The sequence below is a fragment of the Thalassophryne amazonica genome, chromosome 11 (genome assembly GCF_902500255.1).
Source record: "Thalassophryne amazonica chromosome 11, fThaAma1.1, whole genome shotgun sequence".
NCBI lineage: Eukaryota > Metazoa > Chordata > Actinopteri > Batrachoidiformes > Batrachoididae > Thalassophryne > Thalassophryne amazonica.
In genome coordinates, this window is record NC_047113.1 from 4,312,450 (window position 1) to 4,332,469 (window position 20,020).

The following is a 20,020-nucleotide window of genomic DNA, read 5'->3' on the forward strand; positions in this document are numbered from 1 at the left end:
ACACAGTTGGGAGGGAAAGAGGTGTGGTCAGCAGTGTCAGAACGCAACAAGATTACCTTGTCCACACCTGCACGATGGCATCCAAAGCGTATGTAGACAACAGGTAGATGACACAGACTGTGGTCATACGGCCATTAAAGGTGCTGAAGACTACCCGATGTCCAGATGTCTGGATGGTAAACACGGGACTGGAGCGCTGTGTTCCTCCCTTTGCACAGTCCCTGCTGGTACTGAACATCGCAGTATAACCAACGTATGGACCGGACTCACGCCACATGTGTCAAAGACGGCATGGTGCAGTCACTCAGTCATGCAGTCACATCTGCGCTTGTCCTCCCCTTCACAGTGCTACTGACCTCATGTGCGTGTGCGTAGAGTAGGTGCTGGACTGATGACATGATCGCTGGGTGTATGTGTGTGTTTATAAAAGCTGAATGAGCTCCTATGTGTGCGGGGGGGGGGCATGTGCACGCCATTGCCTGCTGCTGGACACTGCTGGCAGTGAGCCATGCCGTCCCATGCCTCAGACGCAGCCTTTCCAGGGAACTTTTGTTTCTTTTTTGTGTGTGTGTGTTTTGGCTCACTTCAGCAGTACAATGCAACTCTGGACAGTGCGATGGTTGGATTATCACATGGGATTTATTTTTGCGTGGTTGATTCCAGCACACAGCAGCAGAGTGAGAGGATTTTAACCACAGGCTGTGTTCCGGCTCCATGTCCACCCTGTGCTGTGAAACACTCCTGGGCTGCTGCTGGAGGTGAGATTCATATTTATTAATGTTGTCACAGCCTGACACAACAGTTCCATGTCATATCTCCTACAGAGTTAGAAAGTGATCCTATATTACAGTGGTGAGATGTGTTCAGCTCCAAGCCTGACACGTGCAATGATGTGTTATTGCACAGCACAGAGTCGCAGCTGCCCGTAATATATAGTTCACATTATTTAAGTCGCCCATGGGAAGGAATGGACAAATATCTGTACTGGTCTGTTCAGATTTGTGGTGGCATGCACACAGTAGAGCAGGGTGGTTTCGTTTTGATAGCCGCTGTTCACTTTCACTGTACATAATGAAGGCGAGCCACATACAGTGAGGAAAATAAGTATTTGAACACCCTGCAATTTTGCAAGTTCTCCCACTTAGAAATCATGGAGGGGTCTGAAATTTTCATCTTAGGTGCATGTCCACTGTGAGAGACATAAACTAAAAAAAAAAATCCGGAAATCACAATGTATGATTTATTTATTTATTTTTTTTAATAATTTAATTGTATGTTACTGCTGCAAATAAGTATTTGAACACCTACCAACCAGCAAGAATTCTGGCTCACACAGACCTGTTAATTTTTCTTTAAGAAACCCTCTTATTCTGCACTCTTTACCTGTATTAATTGCACCTGTTTGAACCTGTATAAAAGACACCTGTTCACACACTCAGTCAATCACACTCCAACCTGTCTACCATAGCCAAGACCACAGAGCTGTCTAAGGACACCAGGGACAAAACTAGACCTGCACAAGGCTGGGATGGACTACAGGACAACAGGCAAGCAGCTTGGTAGAAGACAACAACTGTTATGATTATTTATTAGAAAGTGGAAGAAACACAAGATGACTGTCAATCTCCCTCGGTCTGGGATTCCATGCAAGATCTCACTTTGTGGGGTAAGGATGATTCTGAGAAAGCTCAGAACTACACAGGAGGACCTGGTCGATGACCTGAAGAGAGTTGGGACCACAGTCACAAAGATTACATTAGTAACACATGATGCTGTCATGGTTTAAAATCCTGCAGGACAGCAAGGTCCCCCTGCTCAAGCCAGCACATGTCCAGGCCCGTTTGAAGTTCACCAGTGACCATCTGGATGATCCAGAGGAGGCATGGGAGAACGGTCATGTGGTCAGATGAGACCAGAATAGAGCTTTTTGGAATCAACTCCACCTACCATGTTTAGAGGATGAGAACAACCCCAAGAAAACCATCCCAACCGTGAAGCATGGGGGTGGAAACATCATACTCTGGCGGTGCTCTTCTGCAAAGGGGACAGGGCGACTGCACCGTATTGAAGGGAGGATGGATGGGGTCATGTATCATGAGATTTTGGCAAACAACCTCCTTCCCTCAGTAAGAGCATTGAAGATGGGTCATGGCTGGGTCTTCCAGCATGACAATGACCCCAAACACACAGCCAGGGCAACTAAAGATGGGCTCCATAAGAAGCATTTCAAGGTCCTGGAGTGGCCTGGCCAGTCTCCAGACCTGAACTCAATAGAAAATCTTTGGAGGGACCTGAAACTCCAAACCTGAAAGATCTAGAGAAGATCTGTATGAAGGAGTGGACCAAAATCCCTGCTGCAGTGTGCAAACCTGGTGAAAAACTACAGGAAACAGTTGACCTCTGTAACTGCAAACAAAGGCTACTGTACCAAATATTAACATTGATTTTCACAGGTGTTCAAATACTTATTTGCAGCAGTAACATACAAATAAATTATTAAAAAATCATACATTGTGATTTCCGGATTTTTTTAGATTATGTCTCTCACAGTGGACATACACCTAAGATGAAAGTTTCAGACCCCTCCATGATTTCTAAGTGGGAGAACTTGCAAAATCCCAGGGTGTTCAAATACTTATTTTCCTCACTGTATATATCAACAGTTCCTTTGCAATCCGGGGGGGGCATTGGAGGTAGACATTATTATACATGGCACATGCAGGTCATACTGACAGGCTTTGCCGTGCCAGATCCATCTAGAGGTTCCCTCATACGCGCTCAGATTGTTTTGGTTCCTGTTTTACTGCCATCAGACTATGTAAATTGCGGTCAGGCGGTGCTCAGATTGCACATGCACCGCCGTCGGATAGGTGTCCCATCTCGATGGCGCCCAGAGGATTTTGAACATGTGCAACGCACTCGGGGCCGCCGGCCGATTGGGACCAACTGTGTGGACTGTCGCAGATGGCTGTCAGCACCGTCATTCTGATGCCATTCGGCCTCATTCTGGCTATGTGTGACGGGGGGTATAAGTGTCCTCATGTAACATCTGACTGAGCTGCAGGTCTGTCCAAGTGTTTGGCAGTTGAGACCCAAAGTATTTCTGTGAGGGGATGGGTATGGGATTGAACATCTTGACTGGATGCTACCAGACCTAACCTCACTGAAAGTGTTGGGTCTTCCTGCATGGTCTCTTAACCAGAGTTGAGAAATGCCTCATGATGAAGCCAAGTTGGATGCAAGTTGTTATTTCTCCATACATGATAGCTGTGTAATTTTTAACAATTTGTTCTTTTTATGTTGGGAATTTTTTTTATTTGTAAAATATGAGAGAAATTATGAGAAAATGCCAGAATATAAGGTTTAAAAATTATTGTTATAAGTAATGACTATTATTTCTAGATCAGATAACCAAAGTATTAATTGTTGACTCCATTCTTAATTGGGTTTAGCATTTGAACATGGTTTGATTATTGTATGGCATAAATTTAGTCAAAACACTGAATATGTGTGAGTCTTTCGAAACGGGTGATTTGAAGTTGAATAGAGAAACTGAACTTTGTTTTGCTGTTGTATTTCATAAACTGACATGGGACATGCTTATTATTTAGTGATTTCCAGGTCATGGATATTTAATCTATTCTTCTATTGTGTTCTGTTTATGGCTCTTAGGTGCACTGTGGAATAGTGTTGGATCCAATCTTAATTTTAAATTCATGACGCATTATAATTTGAGATGTTTGCTGTGTTGAATGTTGTTTAAGTAGTTTTTTTTAAGTTTCCTCTCACTTGTTCAGAGTGCAGCTGGTGGAGAGCATCCCTGATGGTCTCCATCCATCTGGTCCTCCGTACCTGCAAAGTATTGCAGACCGCTGGCTTAGTCTGCTGGACAAGGCCCACAACTCTGTCCATATTTCTGCCTTCTACTTGACGCTGCGGGCCACTGATCTAGGTTTCTCTGAGTCCTCAGACTCTCAGGTGCATGCAGGGATACATCCTGCTGTCATTGATTTGGATTTCTCTTGATTATTCTCTTGAAATAATTATTTTATATTTTTCCACTATATGTATCATATTGTTCCTACATGCTTTTTGTAGGGAAGAAAGGTCTTTGAGCAGTTAAAGCAACTTGAGTCCAAAGGCGTGACTCTCCAGATTGCTGTCAACGCCCCTCAGACTTCAACTCAAGACACAGCAGAATTGGCTGCAACAGGTACTGTACATGATTCGATCACATGGAGTACACAGGCTTTGTGCTGCACTATAAACCAAGCCCCATTCTACCCAAAGTAAGCAATTTGGAGATTACAGTTACTGCCAAACTGTACAGTTAAGCTAAAAATCTTGCATAATTCCCCTTTAACAATTAGCCATGGGTTTGACCTGAATGCCAAGTTTGTCACCTCCACATGAAGTTACAAAGCACGTCCATTCTTCACCATTGGGAATCTATATCAGAATTTTCAAGTAGAATTTCTGACAGATGGCAGACTATGCACACTTTCTGTTCATATCCATGTCAGACCACAAAATCACCAAGATCAAAGGAATAAAGACTTGGGGCAAAGCTATGTAACTGCAGTCCATTTATAGTGTGTGTGTGTGTGTGTGTGTGTGTGTGTGTGTGTGTGTGTGTGTGTGTGTGTGTGTGTGTGTGTGTGTGTGTGTGTGTGTGTTACAGGTGCTGATGTCAAAGAGGTTGATCTCCACTCTGTAACTGGTGGTATCATCCACACTAAACTGTGGGTGGTTGATCAAAAACACCTCTATTTGGGCAGTGCCAACATGGACTGGCGCTCTCTGACTCAGGTATGGCTGTTCCACAGAAGCACACCTCCTGTATGACAACATCATGGGTTTCATTAAGGAAGGAAGTAGAAGTTGAAATGAAAACCCTAACAGTTGCACACTTTGTCTTGTCACCAGGGTGAATAGGTGAGGAAAATTTAGAATTTTTATGTGTTTGGAGATCGCTTCTGGTGCCTTTTCAGGACAAAAATAAGAATGAATGCTATTATATTGTACTTATGAATTACAAAAATATTGTGTTGCTCTTATTACCAAGAATCTAGTGCTGTAATTTTTACTTTTATATGTGTATATATATTATATATGTAAATGCTCGCCCAGTCAAAACTTTCTAATCCCAATCCTGAAAACCTGTATTCACATTATGACTTTATTTCTGTAGGTGTATGAATGAAATAGGTTTTTTGTATTTTTTTTTTTTTTTTTTTTTAAGCATACTTCTGGATTTAATGATGAACTAAATTAAAATATAGGAGATTCAGTAGCTGATTTATTCACTCAAAAAGGACACAAATGAATCTGAAATCAGTTAATTTAATCAATGTGTATCTGAAGTTCAGTATAGATTTTAGACCATTTTTAATGTCATTCATTGTTAAATTACAGGTCGCTCCACAAATTACATAATAGGTAGAAATTTGAAATGAGTAAGTGGTGACAGGTGCAACGAACATACATCAAATTTAGGGTATTTGGGGACAGCCCCCACCCCTCCCAAAAAATTACTGTTTGACAAAGTTTACTTGCTGGTTAGCAGCACGATTTAAGCACAGCTGTCTTCTAACACAGTAGATTACCTAATGTTCTCTTGATATCGAACGTTATCAATCAGTAACTAGGTATTGTATCCAACTTTGGACTGCTTCTTGATTTGATTTCAGTCTGCAATACTTGCTTCGAAGAGTGCTTCGCAGTAGAAGACTACCACTGTTCTGTTTTCACTTTAAAGCACAGATGTGCAGTGGTGGGCACAGTTACAATAATCCATCAACCGATAATTATCGAAGATAATGTTTTCATTATCGGATTATCTTTTTAGATAACTTTAAAAACCATTATCGGACTAATTATCTTGCGATACATTTTTGTCCGATAATTTTTAGCCCGATAACGTGGTAAATAAAGCTGAACAGCTACAAACATTTATAAAATTTTAAATCAGTTGAGCACCTACCTGTTAAATGTTTCGTAGCGGATGTGTAGTTCTACCCTCTGCAAAACAGAGAAGAGCTGCTTCAAGAAGAAACCGTACTGGAATTTATCGCTTATCTGTAACTTCCGATACATTTTTGGGAGGTTTATCATTTTATCTTTATCAAAGATAACTTTTCAGTTATCTGATTATCTATTATCAAAGTTAATTTTTTGGTTATCTGTGCCCACCACTGTAGATGTGTACTAACACAGTGGATTATCTGACGTTACCACTACATTATCAATTAATTGCTAGGTATCGCAGCATGCTTAGACGCTGTTGAAGTTGGTTTCCGGTAAGGATGATTCAAAGCTCTGAAGTAGACTTTGAAGAGTTGAATGCTTCTTGACCTTTGCTTCTATAATGTGACATTCACAAAGTACACAGAAAGTAACTGGAACACAAGTGTGCGATAATTTTCAGGGAATTACATCAGACAGGGGTAACAGTGACCATGAGAGTGCACTGAGACGCAGAGAGTATGGATGCTGCGCGCACACACACACACACACACAGGACAACAGCCAATTATGACTATTATTTATTTATTTGTTTGCTTATTTATTTTCAACACTTTAGACATAATAGCTGATGGCTTTATGTGCACACATGGTGAATCTGTTGGCTGCCGCCTTTAGGGAAGACACTGAAAACTGTACTTTGGTCTAAAATCATGCCATGACATCTCCTAGTTCCCTCTTTAGGTACATTCCTACAGAAGTGCTGCAGGAAGACCAAAATAATAACTTTATGTACCACTTTCATGATCCATTAATAATTCCCAAAACAATCACAGCACTTGCAAACATTGGATAAATCCACCTTTTCCCCACCCTAACCATTGTATCAGGATGGCACAAGAAAGACACAACTCAAGCTCACTGATCTGAATGATCTCAATGAGATAAGTGCAAACACTCCGTCATTTGCCTCTGATATTTAGGAGCAATTATTTCTGTGGTTGGGAGGAAGTAAAGTAGTGTTCAGAATAATAGTGTGCTATGTGACTAAAAAGATTAATCCAGGTTTTGAGTATATTTCTTATTGTTACATTGGAAACAAGGTACCAGTAGATTCTCACAAATCCAACAAGACCAAGCATTCATGATATGCACACTCTTAAGGCTATGAAATTGGGCTATTAGTAAAAAAAAAAAAGTAGAAAAGGGGGTGTTGACAATAATAGTAGCATCTGCTGTTGAAGCTACAAACTCTAAACTGTTATGTTCAAACTGCTTTTTTTTAGCAAGCCTGTGAATCACTAAAGTAATATTTAGTTGTATAATCACAGTTTTTCATGATTTCTTCACATCTGCGAGGCATGGAGTCAACCAACTTGTGGCACCTTTCAGCTGTTATTCCACTCCAAGATTCTTTAACAACATTGCACAATTCATTCACATTTCTTGGTTTTGCTTCAGAAACAGCTTTTTTGATGTCACCCCACAAGTTTTCAATTGGATTTAGGTCCAGGGATTGGGCAGGCCACTCCAAAACATTAATTTTGTTGGGTTGGAACCAAGATTTTGCTTGTTTACTAGTGTGCTTGGGGTCATTGTCTTGTTGAAACACCCATTTCAAGGGCATGTCCTCTTCAGCATAAGGCAACATGACCTCTTCAAGTATTTTGACATATCCAAACTGATCCATGATACCTGGTATGCGATATATAGGCCCAACACCATAGTAGGAGAAACATGCCCATATCATGATGCTTGCACCACCATGCTTCACTGTCTTCAATGTTAACTGTGGCTTGAATTCAGAGTTTGGGGGTCGTCTCACAAACTGTCTGCAGCCCTTGGACCCAAAAAGAACAATTTTACTTTCATCAGTCCACAAAATATTCCTCCATTTCTCTTTAGGCCAGTTGATGTGTTCTTTGACAAACTGTAACCTCTTCTGCACATGTCTTTTATTTAACAGAGGGACTTTGCGGGGATTCTTGCAAATAAATTAGTTTCACACAGGCGTCTTCTAACTGTCACAGCACTTACAGGTAACTCCAGACTGTCTTTGATCATCCTGGAGCTGATTAGTGGGTGAGCCTTTGCCATTCTGGTTATTCTTCTATCCATTTTGATGGTTGTTTTCCATTTTCTTCCACGCATCTCTGTTTTTTTGTCCATTTTAAAGCATTGTAGATCATTGTAGATGAACAGCCTATAAATTTTGCACCTGCGTATAAGTTTTCCCCTCTCCAGTCAACTTTTTAATCAAACTATGCTGTTCTTCTGAACTTCTTGAACGTCCCATTTTCCTCAGGCTTTCAAAGAGAAAAGCATGTTCAACAGGTGCTGGCTTCATCCTTAAATAGGGGACACCTGATTCACACCTGTTTGTTCCACAAAACTGACGAAGTCACTGACTGAATGCCACACTACTATTATTGTGAACACCCCCTTTTCTACCTTTTTTTTTTACTAATAGCCCAATTTCATAGCCTTAAGAGTGTGCATATCATGAACGCTTGGTCTTGTTGGATTTGTGAGAATCTACTGGTACCATGTTTCCCATGTAACAATAAGAAATATACTCAAAACCTGGATTAATCTTTTAAGTCACATAGCACTACTATTATTCTGAACACTACTGTACATCACACTTCAACTTGATTGCCTCAAAGCAGCAGCGTACATATGGAGTCTGTGGGTGTCAGAAGCTGCTTTTGTCGGGCTCCATTCTTGTGAATGCACAGTAGTTGTTGTTTTTGTGTCCCCCAAAGAACCATTTTGATGTCGCTGTCATTACTTTAAAAACAAGTCACCCTGATGATAAATCTGCATTTCACACTATTACATAAACTATAACAGAATTTTAGGAGGCAGGGTGGATTGATGAATCAGTTCACCACTAATAGAGATTGTTGAGGGCAAAACGTGTGTCTTCATATACCCAGTACTGAATTTACAAATGTTACCATACCTAACAGTGGTTTCAGTCCAGGTGATGTGCTCAGACTGGAGCTTTGTGAAGTGGGCGTTTATACTGATTTTACATGACAAACACTTCAGTTTTCAGTATCGAATGCATGAAAACAATTCTGTGTGATACTTTGTTGCAGCTGACTAAGTGTTTCTAGTTGAGTGGGCAGCAGATGATCTCAGTGTTTGCTTCATGTAAACATGAAGTGGTGAGGATGGAAATAACCTTCACATCCTGGTGTTTGTTGAATCAGGTCAAAGAGGTCGGTCTGTCGGTGGAGGACTGCAGCTGCCTGGCTCAGGATGCCTTTCGAATCTTTGGTGTGTACTGGAGCATCGGTGGGGGAAAGAACGGTTCCCTGCCACCCTACTGGCCTGCTCGATTCTCTGCCCTGTCCAGCGCCCATCATCCCCTGCACCTGAAGTTCAATGGAGTGCCAGCTCAAGTCTACCTGTCTGTATGTTCAGCACTGAAAAGTGTTTTTAAAACTGTTGGTAATCACTGTGGGTTTCTAAAGGTTCACAGTCAAAAGGTAAATTTGGTTTGGCAGTGAGTCACTACATTCATAACAATCACATAAATACATAAATACCGATAAAAAATATAATAAAAACGCAGTGAGCAATGCAAGTACAGGCCAATAACATGGCACCCAGAAGAAAGTCACAATGTGCCTGCCATCTCAATGCAAAGTAGCAAATAAATTAATTAAATATACATTCAAAGTCATCTGTTAACAGCACTAATAGCAGCAGGAATAAAAGTGCTCTTGTAGCGCTTAGTTCTGCAGAAAGGAGCTTTATACCTCCATCCTGAAGGGAGCAGTTCAAACTGATCATAAAGAGGATGTGAGGCATCCTTTAGAACTGCCTCAGCCAATCTCTGGACCTGCCTCATGTACAGAGAGGCTGGATATAACTGAGATTCTCCACCATTGATTTTGCCCACCCATTTTACAATCTGATTCAGACTGTTTTTGTTTTTAACTGACAAATTTCCAAACCATGACACCAGACAGAAAGATAGAACAGATTCGATATAACAACGATAAACCATAGTTAACAGTGATTTGTCAATTCGAAAGGATGCCAGTTTTCTAAGACAGAACAAGCGCTGGTATCCTCACACCACTTCACAATTAGACTCAAAGGTGAGTTTGTCATCAATGACTACCCAGATATTTATAGGTGCTCACAGTTTCTCCAGCCTGACCTTTTAGGAGAGTTGCTCCATGTTTGTGGGCACCCTTCCTAAAGTCAATGACCATAGCAGAGTTGTAGTCTTACACACCTCTCTGCAGCTTCTCTCCCCCTGCCATCCCCTCATTACCCCATCCCCGTAGAGACGGTGCCTGCTCCCAGACCACCAATAACCAGCAAAAATCTATTTAAGCATAAAAATTCAAAAAGAAAAAATAATATAGCACCTTCAACTGCACCACAGACTAAAACAGTTAAATGTGGTCTATTAAACATTAGGTCTCTCTCTTCTAAGTCCCTGTTGGTAAATGATATAATAATTGATCAACATATTGATTTATTCTGCCTTACAGAAACCTGGTTACAGCAGGATGAATATGTTAGTTTAAATGAGTCAACACCCCCGAGTCACACTAACTGTCAGAATGCTCGTAGCACGGGCCGGGGCGGAGGATTAGCAGCAATCTTCCATTCCAGCTTATTAATTAATCAAAAACCCAGACAGAGCTTTAATTCATTTGAAAGCTTGACTCTTAGTCTTGTCCATCCAAATTGGAAGTCCCCAAAACCAGTTTTATTTGTTATTATCTATCGTCCACCTGGTCGTTACTGTGAGTTTCTCTGTGAATTTTCAGACCTTTTGTCTGACTTAGTGCTTAGCTCAGATAAGATAATTATAGTGGGCGATTTTAACATCCACACAGATGCTGAGAATGACAGCCTCAACACTGCATTTAATCTATTATTAGACTCAATTGGCTTTGCTCAAAATGTAAATGAGTCCACCCACCACTTTAATCATATCTTAGATCTTGTTCTGACTTATGGTATGGAAATGGAAGACTTAACAGTATTCCCTGAAAACTCCCTTCTGTCTGATCATTTCTTAATAACATTTACATTTACTCTGATGGACTACCCAGCAGTGGGGAATAAGTTTCATTACACTAGAAGTCTTTCAGAAAGCGCTGTAACTAGGTTTAAGGATATGATTCCTTCTTTATGTTCTCTAACGCCATATAACAACACAGTGCAGAGTAGCTACCTAAACTCTGTAAGTGAGATAGAGTATCTCGTCAATAGTTTTACATCCTCATTGAAGACAACTTTGGATGCTGTAGCTCCTCTAAAAAAGAGAGCTTTAAATCAGAAGTGCCTGACTCCGTGGTATAACTCACAAACTCTTAGCTTAAAGCAGATAACCCGTAAGTTGGAGAGGAAATGGCGTCTCACTAATTTAGAAGATCTTCACTTAGCCTGGAAAAAGAGTCTGTTGCTCTATACAAAAGCCCTCCGTAAAGCTAGGACATCTTTCTACTCATCACTAATTGAAGAAAATAAGAACAACCCCAGGTTTCTTTTCAGCACTGTAGCCAGGCTGACAAAGAGTCAGAGCTCTATTGAGCTGAGTATTCCATTAACTTTAACTAGTAATGACTTCATGACTTTCTTTGCTAACAAAATTTTAACTATTAGAGAAAAAATTACTCATAACCATCCCAAAGATGTATCGTTATCTTTGGCTGCTTTCAGTGATGCCCGTATTTGGTTAGACTCTTTCTCTCCGATTGTTCTGTCTGAGTTATTTTCATTAGTTACTTCATCCAAACCATCAACATGTTTATTAGACCCCATTCCTACCAGGCTGCTCAAGGAAGCCCTACCATTATTTAATGCTTCGATCTTAAATATGATCAATCTATCTTTGTTAGTTGGCTATGTACCACAGGCTTTTAAGGTGGCAGTAATTAAACCATTACTTAAAAAGCCATCACTTGACCCAGCTATCTTAGCTAATTATAGGCCAATCTCCAACCTTCCTTTTCTCTCTGAAAATTCTTGAAAGGGTAGTTGTAAAACAGCTAACTGATCATCTGCAGAGGAATGGTCTATTTGAAGAGTTTCAGTCAGGTTTTAGAATTCATCATAGTACAGAAACAGCATTAGTGAAGGTTACAAATGATCTTCTTATGGCCTCGGACAGTGGACTCATCTCTGTGCTTGTTCTGTTAGACCTCAGTGCTGCTTTTGATACTGTTGACCATAAAATTTTATTACAGAGATTAGAGCATGCCATAGGTATTAAAGGCACTGCGCTGCGGTGGTTTGAATCATATTTGTCTAATAGATTACAGTTTGTTCATGTAAATGGGGAATCTTCTTCACAGACTAAAGTTAATTATGGAGTTCCACAAGGTTCTGTGCTAGGACCAATTTTATTCACTTTATACATGCTTCCCTTAGGCAGTATTATTAGACGGTATTGTTTAAATTTTCATTGTTACGCAGATGATACCCAGCTTTATCTATCCATGAAGCCAGAGGACACACACCAATTAGCTAAACTGCAGGATTGTCTTACAGACATAAAGACATGGATGACCTCTAATTTCCTGCTTTTAAACTCAGATAAAACTGAAGTTATTGTACTTGGCCCCACAAATCTTAGAAACATGGTGTCTAATCAGATCCTTACTCTGGATGGCATTACCCTGACCTCTAGTAATACTGTGAGAAATCTTGGAGTCATTTTTGATCAGGATATGTCATTCAAAGCGCATATTAAACAAATATGTAGGACTGCTTTTTTGCATTTACGCAATATCTCTAAAATTAGAAAGGTCTTGTCTCAGAGTGATGCTGAAAAACTAATTCATGCATTTATTTCCTCTAGGCTGGACTATTGTAATTCATTATTATCAGGTTGTCCTAAAAGTTCCCTAAAAAGTCTTCAGTTAATTCAAAATGCTGCAGCTAGAGTACTGACAGGGACTAGAAGGAGAGAGCATATCTCACCCATATTGGCCTCTCTTCATTGGCTTCCTGTTAACTCTAGAATAGAATTTAAAATTCTTCTTCTTACTTATAAGGTTTTGAATAATCAGGTCCCATCTTATCTTAGGGACCTCGTAGTACCATATCACCCCAATAGAGCGCTTCGCTCTCAGACTGCAGGCTTACTTGTAGTTCCTAGGGTTTGTAAGAGTAGAATGGGAGGCAGAGCCTTCAGCTTTCAGGCTCCTCTCCTGTGGAACCAGCTCCCAATTCAGATCAGGGAGACAGACACCCTCTCTACTTTTAAGATTAGGCTTAAAACTTTCCTTTTTGCTAAAGCTTATAGTTAGGGCTGGATCAGGTGACCCTGAACCATCCCTTAGGTATGCTGCTATAGACGTAGACTGCTGGGGGGTTCCCACGATGCACTGTTTCTTTCTCTTTTGCTCTGTATGCACCACTCTGCATTTAATCATTAGTGATTGATCTCTGCTCCCCTCCACAGCATGTCTTTTTCCTGGTTCTCTCCCTCAGCCCCAAACTGTCCCAGCAGAAGACTGCCCCTCCCTCAGCCTGGTTCTGCTGGAGGTTTCTTCCTGTTAAAAGGGAGTTTTTCCTTCCCACTGTAGCCAAGTGCTTGCTCACAGGGGGTCGTTTTGACCTTTGGGGTTTTACATAATTATTGTATGGCCTTGCCTTACAATATAAGGCGCCTTGGGGCAACTGTTTGTTGTGATTTGGCGCTATATAAAAAAAATTGAAATTGATTGAATTGATCTTTTAGTCTTCAATACATTCATCTGTAGAAAAGACTTCTCACACCAGTCCAAGAAATCATCTACAACAGGACCGTGGCAAACCTCATTGTCCTGTAACAGGCTGACAATAACAGTGTCATCTGCATACTTAAGAATAGTCCTCCCATCCCTCCAACGTCTGCAGAGATCAGTGTATAAAATGTTCAAAAGTGGAGAGATATCACTACCTTGTGGTGACCCGGTGGAGGACTGGGTCTGATCAGAAAAGACCCCATTTACTCTCACTTTTTGTGTCCTGTTAGTGAGGAAGCTCAGAATCCAGCCCACAAGATTGCAACTTAGATTAAAATGTTCTAAAAGTCTTGAGGCTAAAATGTGGGGCTGAATTGTGTTAAAAGCAGAAGAAAAGTCAATGAATAAAAGTCTGGCATGTGCACCTTTCCCTTCAAGATGTCTGAAAAGTAAGTTCATTAAAGTGACTGTGGCATCCTCGACCCCTCTATTTGGCCTATAGGCAAATTGCATAGGGTCCAAGTTGGCACCTACTTGGTTAATAATTTCAGTTCTCACCAATTTCTCAAAGGTTTTCATGACAATGGACGTCAAAGCTATAGGCCTAAAGTCATTTAGAACTTTTGGAGTACAATTTTTGGTGGCAGTGACAACAGCAGCATCTTTCCACACTTTTGGCACAGTTTGCATTTTCAGAGACGTATTAAAGATAAATTGGAAAATAGGACTCAGCTCTTTAGCACAATTTTTTAAGAGGTGACTGCAAACATTATCAGGGCCATGACTTTTTGGTTTGAGGGCACAAAAAGATTTTTTGACACCTTTTTGGGAAATAAAAAAGTGCTGGCTGTCTTTCACTTTGTTTTATTTCCTCAATCTCTGAACTATGATCTAAGATATCAAACCTAGTGTAAAAACTACTCACAGCATTTGCAAATTCAACATCTGTCTGAAAGTCCTTCAACAAGGTGATGGATCTGGACTTGGGCTCCTGAAGCCCAGCTATCGTTTTCATACACGATCAAGCAGATCCAAGATTTTTATTTGCCATGTTTTCCTCTAATTTCCCACATAATTTCTCTTGGCCTTTTCCAGCACAATTTTCACTTCTTTAGTAGCGTTGTGTAATTCCATGACTGACCCAGATCTATGAGCCTCTCTCTTAGATTGTAAACTGGTTCTCACAGACTTTGTGACCCAGGGTTTGTTGTTAGGTTAGATCCCGAGCAGCCGGGAAAGCAGGCTGACTGGGTGACTGTGAGGAGGAAGCGTAGTCCTAAACAGAAGCCCCGTGTACACCGCCAACCCATTCACATTTCTAACCGTTTTTCCCCACTCGGCGACACACCCGCTGAGGATCAAACTCTGGTTATTGGCGACTGTTTTGAGAAATGTGAAGTTAGCAAAACCAGCAACCATAGTCAATTGTCTTCTGGGGGCCAGAGCAGGCGACATTGAAGGAAATTTGAAACTGCTGGCTAAGGCTAAGCATAAATTTGGTAAGATTGTAATTCACGTCGGCAGTAATGACACCCGGTTACGCCAATCGGAGGTCACTAAAATTAACATTGAATCAGTGTGTAACTTTGCAAAAACAATGTCGGACTCTAGTTTTCTCTGGGCCCCTCCCCAATCAGACCGGGAGTGACATGTTTAGCCGCATGTTCTCCTTGAATTGCTGGCTGTCTGAGTGGTGTCCAAAAAATGAGGTGGGCTTCATAGATAATTGGCAAAGCTTCTGGGGAAAACCTGGTCTTATTAGGAGAGACGGCATCCATCCCACTTTGGATGGAGCAGCTCTCATTTCTAGAAATCTGGCCAATTTTCTTAAATCCTCCAAACCGTGACTATCCAGGGTTGGGACCAGGAAGCAGAGTTGTAGTCTTACACACCTCTCTGCAGCTTCTCTCCCCCTGCCATCCCCTCATTACCCCATCCCCGTAGAGACGGTGCCTGCTCCCAGACCACCAACAACCAGTAAAAATCTATTTAAGCATAAAAATTCAAAAAGAAAAAATAATATAGCACCTTCAACTGCACCACAGACGAAAACAGTTAAATGTGGTCTATTAAACATTAGGTCTCTCTCTTCTAAGTCCCTGTTGGTAAATGATATAATAATGGATCAACATATTGATTTATTCTGCCTTACAGAAACCTGGTTACAGCAGGATGAATATGTTAGTTTAAATGAGTCAACACCCCTGAGTCACACTAACTGCCAGAATGCTCGTAGCACGGGCCGAGGAGGAGGAGGACTAGCAGCAATCTTCCACTCCAGCTTATTAATTAATCAAAAACCCAGACAGAGCTTTAATTCATTTGAAAGCTTGACTCTTAGTCTTGTCCATCCAAATTGGAAGTCCCAAAAACCAGTTTTATTTGTTGTTATCTATCGTCCTCCTGGTCGTTACTGTGAGTTTCTCTATGAATTTTCGGACCTTTTGTCTGACTTAGTGCTTAGCTCAGATAAGATAATTATAGTGGGCGATTTTAACATCCACACAGAAGCTGAGAATGACAGCCTCAACACTGCATTTAATCTATTGTTAGACTTGATTGGCTTTGCTCAAAATGTAAATGAGTCCACCCACCACTTTAATCATACCTTAGATCTTGTTCTGACTTATGGTATGGAAATTGAAGACTTAACAGTATTCCCTGAAAACCCCCTTCTGTCTGATCATTTCTTAATAACATTTACTCTGATGGACTACCCAGTAGTGGGGAATAAGTTTCATTACAGTAGAAGTCTTTCAGAAACCGCTGTAACTAGGTTTAAGGATAAGATTCCTTTGTTATGTTCTCCAATGCCATATACCAACACAGGGCAGAGTAGCTACCTAAACTCTGTGAATGAGATAGATTATCTCGTCAATAGTTTTATATCCTTATTGAGGACAACTTTGGATGCTGTAGCTCCTCTGAAAAAGAGAGCCTTAAATCTGAAGTGCCTGACTCCGTGGTATAACTCACAAACACGCGGCTTAAAGCTGATAACCCGTAAGTGTCGGTCTTTGTGTCTCTGCCACAGAGCGCTCCTCCTGAGATTTCAGCACGTGGCCGCTCGGATGATCTCACCACCATCTTGTCTGTAATCGCAGATGCCCAGAAATTCATTTACGTCTCCGTTATGGACTATCTTCCTCTATCACAGTTTGTTGAGCCGCTCAGGTGAGTGGCCACACTCTGTTTCCACACTCCACTGTTTGAGAACTTCTGTTTCTTGCATGTTGTTCTCATTCTGCATGGTGTTTGACCACCGTTACCTACAGTCACAACAGCACACATTTGCATTTGCACTTGATTAGCTACACATGTTCCACTGTTCATCGGTCCATCCATTTTCTATACCCACTTATTCCAGTTAAGGGTCACGAGGGCTGGAGTCGATCCCAAAAGTCATGGGGTGTGAGGCGGGGTGCTCATTAATGAAAATATTAAACCCGTCACGTGGTAGGCAAACAGTGTATTTAGCCATGTAGACTGGGTCAAGAGGATCTGCTCGAGTTCAATGCAAATATCAGAATGTGGAAGAAAGGTGACTGACTGTTAACATGTTGTGGTTGCTGGTGCCAGGCAGGCTGGTTTGAGTATTTCAGAAACAACTGGGATTTTCACACACAACCATGCCGAGGGTCTACAGAGAATGGTCCAAAAAAAAAGAAACATTCAGTGAGCCGCTGTGGTTCTTTGGGTGAAAATGCATCTCCACATCTGAGAGCTTGGTCCCCTGTCAGGAAACGGTGGACTATCCCCTTTGGGTCACGAGAATTATTGTCCCCAGTGGAGGAGTTTAAGTGTCTCGGGCTCTTGTAGTGGAGCAGCTTAACTAAAATTTCCATAACAACTGTGCATTTTGTGATAAAAGCATAAAATGTGGCACACACATTCTAAATTAACTAATATTTATTTTCAGCTATAGGGCCATACTGGCGCTGACCTCTAATGAGCTACAGGGGTCAATAAAGAATTACACAGGGGTCAAAATTTTAACATGTTCCGATCATTTCTGATCATGATGAAAACTATACCACATGATTTGTCTGATGCTGAGATGAGGTACACTTGCTGACTGTAGACTTTCTAATTAAGTTGCTGGATTAGGAAGCTGTTTTATTTGCAATGGCACGCATGCATCTTCTTTGTCCTCCACTCACCTACACCATTTAACACTGTGACAGTGACACTGGTGATTGGTTTTGTAATGAGTTCTGTTTAGTAATGTTAAGGGTGCGTTTTGGTTCCTGGTCTCAGGTTCTGGCCTGCTATCGACTCGGCTCTGCGTGCTGCAGCCTGCACCAGAGGTGTGCAGGTCAAGCTCCTGGTGAGCTGCTGGGAGCACTCTCCAGCCTCCATGTTCATCTTCCTGCAGTCCCTGGTGGTGCTCAACAGGCATCCGCTGAGCTGTGATGTGCAAATAGTATGTTGAGCTTTTCTGAATGGTCAAACTGTACTATAGTGTCCTGCTTCACTAAAAATAGATCCAGCAGAGCTATAAAGCGTCTCCCACAAATTTAGTGATAACTGGTGTTTGGTTTTTTTGTGTTTCTGTGCAGAAAGTGTTTACAGTACCATCAACAGCAGAGCAGAAGAAGATTCCCTTTGCACGAGTCAGTCATGCCAAGTACATGGTCACAGACCGAGTGCTCTACATAGGTAATGTCTTTGTCATTCCTGCTGACTTTTCAGGGCGATCCAGCTAGATTTGGATGGTTCTGTGTTTTCCACCTGCCTAAAAATCAGTTGGCGTCATGATGTTGCTCTGAAAGTTTTATACATGGCCAAACATCATCTAATATCTAAAGCTGTGTGTGTGTGTGTTCGCTATGCACAGCCACGGTAAATAAGCAATCAGCACCAAGGGGGAGGTCACTGGGGCCCTTAGGTTGAAAGACTTTTATGGCATTGATAATGGAAGTACAGCTGTTCAACTCAAAGTAGGCCCGGTGTGAAAGGGGCTTTAGCACCACATCTCTTTGGGCTTATTCATCATAATTTTGCAGTTGGAACTGTGCAGTCATCCGGACAAGCATCAGACCTGCATGTTTCTCGTGTACGTCCTGCAGCCACCGCTGATTAGTCAAGTCTGTTGTTTCCTACCTCTTGATTGGCTCGACATGCCTAAAGTACACTGTAAAACTCAGTGAGTTAGTTGAACTCAAACCATTTAAGGAAACCGATTGCCTTAAACCATTTGAGTTTGCCAATTTAAATAAAATAATTTTCAAAAATTTAATTGTTACAGTTTTAGTAACTTAACAATTTATAGTTAATTAAACTTATGTAAATCTAGTTTGTTTTTCAGTAAAAAAGTGACAAATTTCTGCCTAAAAAATTTGCATTATATTTTGGATTTTTTTTTTTTTTTTTTTTTTTTTTTTTTAAATGCATTCTTTGTTTACTTGTTGACTCTGCGTTGAGTTGTTGTGACTCCACCCATTCGCTCCCCTCGGGACGCGAACTCAGAAGGCTAAAACCCAGGGTTCTGGTCTTGTGACCAGAGAATCCTTTTGAGCTGTTGGGAGTAAGGTTTACTAACTACATCTACACAGCGACACCTGCTGGCCTCCGTTACATAAACTCAGTTAAAATGTGTGAATGGAATGCACTGGAAATACATCACCAACACTTAAATGCCCCAAAACCTTAAATGCACTTAAAGGAACTGAGTTGTTATGACAACAATTCATTTTTGAGTTAGTTTAATTCATGGAAATGAGTGACTCAAATTTTTTTCAAAGTTTGAGTTACATTAACTTAATTATTGTATTAAAATGGAGTGTTAGGTTTCACAGTGTAGTTAGTGGCTGGAGCATAGAGAGTTTGAAAACATGCAGAGCAGGTGATCTCTTATTTTATTTTAGCGCTGTTGTCGTGCGTTGCCTGTGCTGCTCCACAGCCTGTCCAGTGGATTTTTATTTTATTTTTAGCACTGTTGTCGTGCGTTACCTGTGCTGCTCCACAGCCTGTTCAGTGGATTTTTATTTTATTTTTAGCACTGTTGTCGTGCGTTACCTGTGCTGCTCCACAGCCTGTTCAGTGGATTTTTATTTTATTTTTTACCACTGTTGTCGTGCGTTACCTGTGCTGCTCCACAGCCTGTCCAGTGGATTTTTATTTTATTTTTTGGCACTGTTGTCGTGTGTTACCTGTGCTGCTCCACAGCCTGTCCAGTGGATTTTTATTTTATTTTTAGCACTGTTGTCGTGCGTTACCTGTGCTGCTCCACAGCCTGTTCAGTGGATTTTTATTTTATTTTTTAGCACTGTTGTCGTGCGTTACCTGTGCTGCTCCACAGCCTGTCCAGTGGATTTTTATTTTATTTTTTAGCACTGTTGTCGTGT

The 20,020-nt window shown here is 41.1% G+C and overlaps 1 protein-coding gene across 1 annotated transcript in view; it reads left to right on the forward strand.

Annotated features, from left to right (window-relative positions):
• The window catches only part of pld7 (phospholipase D family, member 7), a 35,064-nt gene that overhangs the window by 3,134 nt on the left and 11,910 nt on the right, over positions 1 to 20,020 (forward strand). Inside the window, exons 5-11 of the mRNA XM_034181054.1 lie at positions 3,798 to 3,978; positions 4,099 to 4,213; positions 4,682 to 4,809; positions 9,183 to 9,386; positions 16,708 to 16,847; positions 17,931 to 18,096; positions 18,233 to 18,332. Of these exons, the coding sequence (XP_034036945.1) occupies positions 3,798 to 3,978; positions 4,099 to 4,213; positions 4,682 to 4,809; positions 9,183 to 9,386; positions 16,708 to 16,847; positions 17,931 to 18,096; positions 18,233 to 18,332 (1,034 nt within the window). The remainder of the gene's footprint in view (positions 1 to 3,797; positions 3,979 to 4,098; positions 4,214 to 4,681; positions 4,810 to 9,182; positions 9,387 to 16,707; positions 16,848 to 17,930; positions 18,097 to 18,232; positions 18,333 to 20,020) is intronic.